Source organism: Haliaeetus albicilla, chromosome 6, assembly GCF_947461875.1.
Source record: "Haliaeetus albicilla chromosome 6, bHalAlb1.1, whole genome shotgun sequence".
Lineage (NCBI taxonomy): Eukaryota > Metazoa > Chordata > Aves > Accipitriformes > Accipitridae > Haliaeetus > Haliaeetus albicilla.
Window position 1 is genome coordinate 8173053 of NC_091488.1, and position 9739 is coordinate 8182791.

A 9739-nucleotide genomic window follows, 5' to 3' on the forward strand; every position below is an offset into this window, starting at 1 on the left:
TACAACTAAGGCAAAACTTTATTATTTTTTTTTTGTAGAAAGAAAAATGAAGCAGTCTTATAATTAAGCCATATTTTCGAGGTTTCTTCTGCAGCAGAACCTTCACCAAGCCTCACTAAACTGACAGTCTTACTCAGTGCATCTTGTTTTCAAGTAAAGCAAAAATCCCAAATGAGATTACAAGTGGCTATTTGGAATATTTCTTCTGACCATGGCACCCAAATGCCCATTAAAGGGGGGATAACAGCCACCACTATTTTTACTCACCCACTTCTTAAACTGTATCAATCGTACCAAACCTTTTTCCAGTTGCTACCCCACTTATTTTTTCACTTTGCACAATCCCAAATATCAGTGAAACTACTGCATTTTTGTCAGTTCCACAACTCGGCTCTTGGATGCTGGCACCTAGTTCAGAAACTGCTGTCCTAACCCAAATTAATGTTAAATTATTATACATTTGAAGGTCAGTACAACGTACACATACATCTTCACGCTACACTTGCCTGTTAGGCAAATGCAATATTACAGTATTAATGTTACTTGCACTTAAGTAAAAGCGGTATTCTTATTTGTCTGCAAAGCAAGAGATTTTGAATGGTATTGTGAATTACATGTATACGTGTTCCTTCTGTAGTCTCATACTAGCAATATGTATACACAATTTAAGCAATGAAATGGTTTTTAGCTTGTTCTGTGTACAGGACACTTGCTACATGCCCTAATAGTCAGTTATCTGAAAAAAAAACCAAACCAACCAAAACCAAAAACCCAAACAAAACTGTGTAGTAGTGCTTTAATATTCATTTGTTAAAATCCAAAACAGCCTTATGTTAGCTGTTAGGTAGTTACCAGTCTCTTCCAAAGACACGGAGTAATAGAGAAAAAATTCTATCCTTAAGCAGCATCTGAGAAAACAACTTAATGTAGCTGCCACTTAGTGGCAGCAATCATTTAGGCATTTTTGGTATTGATACATCTCTTTGTCATATAATTTGTGCATTAATCAACAAAAATGTAGGCCCCAATCCAGCAAATACTTGCATGTGTGCAAATGCTTTTCTTCCACGTGGAATATTTCAAGTTAAGACTCATCAGATGAGCAAAATTAAGAACTTGCATAAATCTTTACAAGAGGGGAATTCTTAATGCATAAAACTTAACTGTATTATTTCACAGGACTAAGATCCAATTCTAGATTTAGAGAATGTAGGAAACACTCCTATAAAGAACAGATATGTTGCTTTAAGATAAATGCTTCCAAACCCAACAAGAGCCACTAGAAATGTGTGTGCCTCCTCTCTGAACACTGTAATCCTACTTGGAGTAATGTGGGTCCAGTCTTGTTGCCCTAGCTCCTGGCTACTGCATGAGGAATCAATAAAGTGCTTGTCACAAATTCCGCAGCTGTGGAATAAAATAAAATTTAAGTACCTTCAGAATGTTTTCAGATTTATAAACTATGAATTAAGGGCTGATGTCTGATCCCAGCATGTTTCCCTGAATTGATAACAATTATTACGTTCTTCATTCTGAAGATAAATTAGAATTCTGCTAGGACTAGGTAGATTTCACCTTTATCCCAGTGAAGTCACCTTCTACCTCCAGGGGAAAAGCTTAACTGGATTTTATTTCAATGTAAATGTTCATGCTTGACCAAAATGTGATGCTCATGCAATTTCACAAGCACCAGCATTCAATGTGACAGTTAGCTTTGTTTAGTCAAACATGAAGCACCAGTATTGTTTACAGTATATCCATTCTGAATTGTGTTTATAATTTGTTCCCAAATGCACCATAATCCTGAGAAGTCTTGCTTGCCCTTTGACCTTTCCTTTGATGTGGTTTGTTCCTCTTGAATAAAGTATCTTTGATATTAGCTTTGATATAAATTGTATTGATCTTTGTGGCATCTTCTCATTAACATACTTCTGAATATTTAAATTACTAAAACTTTCTCTTTAGATAGATACATACATATATTTTAAACTTTTTGCTAGCTTTCAGATAATTAATCTATGAGAACTGGCTTAGACTCTATGCTCTCTGTAGAGAGCTTCTGTATGCTCCTCATACAAAAACAAATGATGGTTTGAAATATCTAGCCATGTGTTTGGATGATTTTTTTTTTTTTAAAGGCTTCGGTGTTGCTTATATTTATCTTCCAGTCAGCTACAGGATAATAGCAACAGCAAACACATTGACAATGCAGTTCATTGTTCGGTTTTCCCATCTCACTGTGCAGGTTCCTAGAAGAGATTATTACAAAATTAAAATAGAATGCCAGTATCTTTACTACATTCACTTTATTGCAGTGTAAATTATGTCTAATTAGTATGAATAATTCAGCTATGATTTAAGGTAAATACTATTATGTCATCTTGGCTATAAATGGACTACACTCCTCAAAACATTTTCATTAACTTGTAAATTGTTTACTGCCTAACATGAGCCTTGTATGCTTAAGACAGTTTCCAGGAAAACACAATTTCAGTATCTCTCTTTAAAAGCTGGACTTGCAAAAATCCTTGAAAATCTCATACTGAAATTGGCAAGATAATTAGAGGAGAAATCAGAAAAAAGACTAGATCAAATACATTCTCATGTATTTACCTTCTGTAATTTTTCCTCTTCTACTGTATTAAGGCCTTACAAGCCAAGGAAACATGAAGATTAAACTGCACTTGTCTACTTACCTTCATTTTATGATTTATTTTTTTTTTTACCGTTGGTTGACTTTCTAATGCCATCTCTATTTTAAAGTTAAATCTTGGTACCCTCTTCTAAAAAGACCTTTCTGAGTCTGTGACAGACATAAGATTATTTTAATCTTGTTTCCCCATGATACTTTGAACCTGGGAAAAAATGCATTTAGAACTAATTTAGAAGCAGTAAAACATATCCAAGGCCTGGCTGATAGTTAAGCAACTGAAACACATACTGTTAGTCAAACTATTTCTGTCAAAGTTCTGTCCTCCTCCCAAGTAGTGCTGCCCCCTTACAGCAGACAGGCAGATATGTTTAGGAGTACCCACTTGCATTTACTTCGAGCAATGTTTTACTACCTCTTCAACTAATCTATGGTCACTGACGAGGATTGAATGTTTTGACTCTTGTTTCAGAATGAAGGCATTTCTACTCCTGCTTCTCATAATTTACAAAGCAATCGCTCTTAATGCAGGCACCAACTGCTAATAAAATATTTCTGCTGGGATTGTAAACAAGCATCTATTCCTGGAAGCTACTGCTTCTACAATCACTCTTGAAAATGTTCAACCTAACTATTACAACTGAGCATTAAGTGACATTTCTTTTACTACAAATTTTTAATCTGAGTGAGGAAAGTTACCATCAGTTGTAGTATCCCAGAAGCATGAGCTTGCTGTGTGAAGACCAGCTCCACTCTTCTGCATCACCGCACAGGTTACTGCAAGATACAGTCATAAAATCAAGGAATTAATTATTAAAGCAGAAGAGGTGAATCATTCGGTACTTCTGAACTCAAGCCTGCGTAACATTTTCAAATGGCTAGCAGATGGCATTCAGCTAAGTCAAAACCTTTTTTGAAACCCTCCTCGCCCCCAGTATTTTCCTCAAGAACTTGGTATCCATTTCACTATTATTTTTACTTGCATAAAGACAATGGGTTTAACAAAATCCTTGCTAATAGGATTATGTTTTTTATCTTTTAAACTACTTAGATATGGCTTGTGTCATGTGCACCTCAGAACGGGACTGCAGGTGCTGTCCTCACAGGCACAGCAGAAGTTGCACTTGATGAGAGCTCTTTCCCAAAAGTACTGGCTGACTGCTCCCTGAAACCACATTCTAGTAACAGGCAGCATTTGTAGACTGACCTGCAATGGCCACAAAAGCAGGGACAATCTGAATCCAAGAGTTTCAAAACAGAACACAGTGCAAACACTTGCTATTACATCAACGCTCCGCAAAAGGACCAAAGTGGGTTAAACTGCTACTTATTTCCATTTCCCTTCCACAGACGTGCATATAATGGGACATGACTTAGCGTACAGGACTAAAGTCTTTCAAATGTCCGTATTTACAGGGAGCTTAATCCTACTGAAAATTTTATTTAAGATAAGCAATTATTTCCTGAAGTGATACCAACAAGTTGATATTATTGTTTTGGGGTTGCTTAACAGTCATGAAAGACTGTGTAACATGTCATCTTCTGTGCTAAGTGTTGCTAGCATGCTTAGCCCAGGTGAAACTGCCATGGTTTTACCACAGGTATTACTAAAAATCTACATAATGAAAGAGTTCAGGTATCTGCTCTGCTTTGTTTACTGTTTAAAACTTTCTATTGAATATAGCTCTGCATTCAAATGAACCTTTCAGCAATTATTTATTGTGATTGTATGTGGTAAGAGTATGACTGCTTGTACTTACCAATGTACTTGTATGTTTTTCCGAGTTTTACCAGATGTGTCAGCGACTGTTCTACTATAGCAGCAGTCCACTGGTTGACTTTGTTGTGATTATAATCCGCCTTGCCTAAAACACTTTCTATGCACTAAAATAGAGGGGAAAAAAATAGTTACAGTAAACATACTTCAAAACGTAGAGGTTTAAAATGTCTTGCATAATCTGAGGAATTTTATCTGGCAATTGGATTACTTTAAATCACTTGAGCTCATCAGTATCAGTTGCTGAATGGGAAGAAAAATGATCCATCTCAGAAACTTATTTTTAGTACATATTTACCACATTATTACACAGAGAAAAATGAGGCTCTGAGTGAACATTTCTTGTAGAAAAGACCTTAGCCATACGCTTTAAGCACCAAGTTTTAAGTGAATGGATCTATTTACCAGTGAAGATACTAGCACATCCCACTGTTCCTAATGACTGCCTACTCCAGCTTGGCTTTCCAAAGCTACTGTAATGGAAATGGTACTACTCAAATCAATAATGTCAGCTTAGGCTGGCCAACATTTCAGAGCCTGTGAGCAATATACCAAAATCTTTAGAGGTAGAGCGACAACAGTGAAATGCATACCCTAGCTTAAAAGATGAGGAAGATATGAGAGAAAGAGAGATACTCAAGGGTCATATCTTGCAGCACAAGAAGTATCTGAACTGCTGAAAATTGCATGTTCTCCCACAGCTACAGATTGGCCAACCCTTGTTTAAACTTACTGAACAGAAAGTCTCCTCTCAAACTGTAACTCTTAAACTGCATTCTCATGTGCTGATGTATACTTCTTAAAATTGAGAAATTCAGTTAAGAAATGCTTACCTGGAAAAGGTAAGTAAAATAAAACCACGTTCTCCTCTGATTCAGTAAGATGAATCCCACGCACTAACCACCCACTAACAGGCTGCGTAAGAGACTTGTGCCCCGGATCTTAAAAAGCCCGATTAGTTCTGATCACAGTGTATAAAGCTGGACGAAGGACTCAATGGGAACAAACATTCACAAAACAGAAGACCAAAGAGGGACAACAAGATCCCTCAGGGATTTTGGTCCTTCCAGAAATGTACCCAGCTCCTCAGCTCTGGTTAAGCTTTCAATCGGAGGCAGAAATGCTTGGCTTTACTCCCAGCGTCTGCAGACTCTGTCATACCGTATTTGACCTTTCAAGGCAGGAACGGTTACATAAAGGGTTGAATTGTTGTTTATCTGATGCCCGAGAGCTTGCTGTTGTGTACTGGAGCAGTTCTGAAAGTGCAGCCCTTTCCCTTCCCGACACGGCAGGTGGGAAAGGACCTGCAGAGCCCCTCTAGGAATTCCTTGCTCAAAATGGTATTTCCCTGCAAAACCTGACAACACCTGTATGCCACAGGCTCTTCATTAATCACTTTCCAGTTACTAGGTATTTAATTTAGACCATCAGGCTACTCACTTTCAGCCTGCTCTTTTTGTGTAAAAATTGTTTTTCAAAGCATTGCTAGAATAACGAGTTTATGTAGTACAACCTCCTGCTCAAAACAAGGCTAACTTCCAAGTTTGATCAAGTTGTGCAAGGCCTTGTCCAGTCGAGTTTTAAAAATCTCTAAGGATGGAGACTCCACAAGCTCGCCCTGCAACCCCTCTAGTGATTAACTACTCTCTAGCTGGATAAAGGCGGGGGGGGGGGGGAAGATTTGGAGTGAATTTCCCTTGCAATTTGTGACTGCTGCCCCTTATCTTTCCACTGTAATACAAATTCTGTCTCTCTCTTCTCTCATCCACCTTCTCTTTAGGTAGTTGAAGACAACAACTAGATGAAGCTTAGAGCAGCTCCAGATGAAACTCTGTCTTTATCTGATAAAAGTAATACTTTCATATAAGATTGAATTTATCTGGGACAGTCAACGAAAGTAACTGCTTTCAGTATAGTGCAAGGTAAGGTAAAGAATTTCTTTGAAATACAACTGTTAGCTAAAACCTACCTCCTTAACTATGTTGTGGGCCTCATCAGCATTGAAGATCATCTGTAATAAAAATTAATTATTATTATTTGATAGAAAAGTAAACAAGTGATGCAGTTTTACTCTAAGTAACACGTAATGATCAAGCCCTGTGGCTGGTTATTTGCATTGTGTAGTCTGTTCGTACAACGCTAAAATCTTCCTTTTTTTCCCCAGCACCATACATACGTTACTTAGTGTGGTTTTGCTAGTCATATTTGAGTGGGTCCAAAAAGCTCGGTCCTCTGTGAGCTTGGAAGCAGGTTCAATTTACACTTTCTGTAACGTTTAAATTCCACCACTGTCTGTGCTTGTCATGGGAATATTCTCCAAGACAAAAAGTTAAATGGCAGATCTTCTCCTCTGGGTCTTAGCCTGGGTTTTTACTGGAGTCACGGATTTACTAAGCCATGGGTTGCATCTTGCTGCCAAATGGTAACACAAAGTTTTGCAACCCTGGTATCAAAAAGACTGGTTGCCACAGTCATTACCTTACCCAAGTAACTTTCTCAAGTGCAGAAAAATCTTGCAAGCTTCGATGCCTCCTATTTTCTGCTCATTCCTACTCATCAGCATTTAGCTCGGCTTCCAAAGGAAACACGGCACGCACGGTTGTGCCATCTGCCTCTTCACAGCGACTAATTTCAAACACTTGGGCACGGACAGAAACCTCAAGGGCAATAATGTCTCTACGAGCATTTTTTTTTTTTTTTAAGGAAAACTGGTGGCTGGAGACCGGCTGGAAGGCCCGTGGGCAGGGAAAGGCTCCTCAGTTCTGGCAGGCAGGGATCAGCCTGCAGCGCAGACCGGGCCCAGCACTTGTAGGTTGTTGGGTTTTTTAGGGTTTTTTTTTTTTCCTTCCAGGGGTGAGACAAGAAAAATGGCCGCAAACCGAGAGCACCGGGGCGGGCGGCAGCACCCCCCAACCCCGCTTCCACTTCCCCTCGCACGAACTTCCAGCTCCCAGCGCTGGAACAGGCTCTCCGAAGACCGCGGGCAGCCCCGAGCCGGGCCCCCAGGTACCGCACGACCCCCGAGGGTGCCCGAAAGGACGGGGAACCGCAGGTCCCCGCTCACAACCCGCCCGTACAACTGCCGCCTGCCACCGGCCCCGGCCCACGGCAGCGCTGCCCGCCGGGCTCTCTCGGCCGCCGAGGCAGCCCCGGGGGCTGGCTGGCGGAGGGCCCCGCACCCTGCCCGGGTCACAGCCCACAGCCCGCGCCCCGTCGGAGCGGCGGCGGCGGCGGCCCCTACCTCGTCGTTGTGGGGGTGAAACTCCTCCATGGCCCCGGCGCGGGCGGCGGCTGTTCCGGCGGCGGCTGCGGGTCCTGCGCGGCTCCGCCTCACGCCGGGCCGGGCCGGGCGGGGCCTCCTGCGGCAGCGAGGGGCGGCAGGGCCGCCCTGCAGGCGCCCGCTGAGGGGAGGGCGGGAGGGGAGGCCGGAGCTCCGCGGGCCGAGCCGAAAAGGAGAGGAGGGACGGCCGGCCTGCCCTCAAAGGCCGGCCGGGAGGGCGATAACCACCCCCGGGCTGGGCCCGCCCGTGGGGGTCCCCGGCGCGGCCGGTGCAGTGCTGGCGCCGGCGTCTGACCGGCTTTCGGCAGCCCTGCGCCTTGGTGTGTAACTTCGTTGTTAGGTGTCTGCCCCTGCTGGGCACACAGAATTCATCCCGGAGCGGTTCCTCCGGAGAAGCAGTGACAGCCCTGCCCACCGCCGCCCTCCTTCCCTCGCTGTTTCCGAACGGACCCGTGTCAGTTATCTGACACAAAGTTGCCGTTGGATTTTAATCACGGCAAATGGCAATTTCGGGTTCTTTTCATTCCACTTTATCAGGAAGAATTGATCCCGAGCTGTATTTGACTCAATAAATACAAATACAGCGGATCTTTTCTCTCTCGCTGAAGTTGCCTGGGAAACAGGAAAGACGCCTAGTACAAAACCGTGCAGAACTTTGAAATGGTGTGGGTTGTTGTTTTTTGGTTGGGGGGAAGCTCTGGTGTAGATTCCCCCCCCTGTGATACCTGAGAGAGAGGACCAGGGCTGCCCCACTTGCAGCTTCAGTTTTGGTGGCATATGTTTGGACAGATAAGATGCTTACCTTACAAGAGGTTCTCTTGTTCAGTCTTAATTGTACGCTCATTGGAAACAGTCTCTTTGAAAAACATGAAGGTACAGGGGGAAGCAAAGCTAAACCTTTTTATGTTGCCTTGCTCTCAAACTAGCTTTCATGGCTAATATTTGCTAATGGCTGCAGCAAGAGAAGACTGACCATGAAGACTAAATCTCCTTAAGGGCAGATCTTTACGAGCAAGCGTGGAGGGATGTAGTCATAGGAAAACACATGAAACAAAATCTTCTTCAGTCTAAAGTTTGTTGTGTTATGACCTCTGCAGTATTTTCATGGGCTAAGCCAGGGGTAAAATGGCATGTTTATTTTTAAAGAAATAAAAGCTAGTGGAAACGTTTATTGTATAAACACTGGCATCCTGTAGACAAAGCTAACAGTGCTAAAATAACTTACCCTTGGATCCTGTGCATTTTTTATTCTGTGTCTTTTCAGGGATCATGCATCTTTCCATCTGTATCTTTGGATGCAGTTTACTATCAAATGAAAATAGTTTCCAGACTATTTTTCAGTTCTGTTTAGAAATATTTGAAGAAATACATTCCTTGAAACATTAGCAACAATTATCTCGGTGAATTCCATGGAAAATAGAGAGGGTTCTTGAATGACCATTGAGTGTGTGTGTGTGTGTGTGTGTGTAGGTCCCAATGCAAAAACATTACCTATCCTTCCTCCCCCACTACCCTTTACAGATAGGAAAAGAGCAGGAGGTCTGAGGAAATTATGAGTCCATCAGGCTCAGCTCAACATCCAGAGAGCCATTAGAAAAATAACACAATGATGAAACAATATTCATCCAGGAAGTGTTTACAAATAAACACCCAGCATCACCCATGAACAGCCAACACAGATTTGTCAAGAGTATATGTCAAATAATCTGATTTTATTCTTTGGTAGGACAGCTGGTTAAATGGATGAAAAGGAAATAAATAGTAGGTGTGTTATTTTGTAACAAATGTGACTGTTTATGCTCTCCCACATAAGAATATATCATGTAGGGAAAAAGTAACCAATCCTTCCTAATAAAGCGTTATCAAAATAGGAGGAATAAACACAAGGAGATGGGTTTGTGCCCCAAGAGCTAATCAGCATTAGTCACAATAACTGGAATCATGGACTAAAAATGGTGCTTATAAAAGCTTTTTAATCACAGCATGTTGAAAGAAGTTACAAGCATGTTGAATGACAGGATCAACTTAAAAA

The 9739-nt window shown here is 41.7% G+C and overlaps 1 protein-coding gene across 1 annotated transcript; it reads right to left on the reverse strand.

Moving 5' to 3' along the window:
- Positions 1 to 7801, reverse strand: DYNLT3 (dynein light chain Tctex-type 3). Its single transcript, XM_069784924.1, has 5 exons — positions 7669 to 7801; positions 6397 to 6438; positions 4411 to 4534; positions 3350 to 3427; positions 1 to 2249 (listed from the first exon to the last, which is right to left on the reverse strand). The coding sequence occupies exons 1-5, from the start codon at positions 7696 to 7698 to the stop codon at positions 2173 to 2175; spliced, it is 351 nt and encodes a 116-aa protein (XP_069641025.1). The 5' UTR covers positions 7699 to 7801; the 3' UTR covers positions 1 to 2172.
- Positions 7802 to 9739: the final 1938 nt, after the last annotated feature.

Bases quoted from the DNA above. Each gene is read 5' to 3' on its own strand.
- DYNLT3 (XM_069784924.1), bottom strand. From the start codon at position 7,698: ATGGAGGAGTTTCACCCCCACAACGACGAG. The intron at 6,439-7,668 runs GTAGGGGCCGCC...TTTTTATTACAG, and splicing joins TTCACCCCCACAACGACGAG to ATGATCTTCAATGCTGATGA. The intron at 4,535-6,396 runs GTAGGTTTTAGC...CCTCTATTTTAG, and splicing joins CCCACAACATAGTTAAGGAG to TGCATAGAAAGTGTTTTAGG.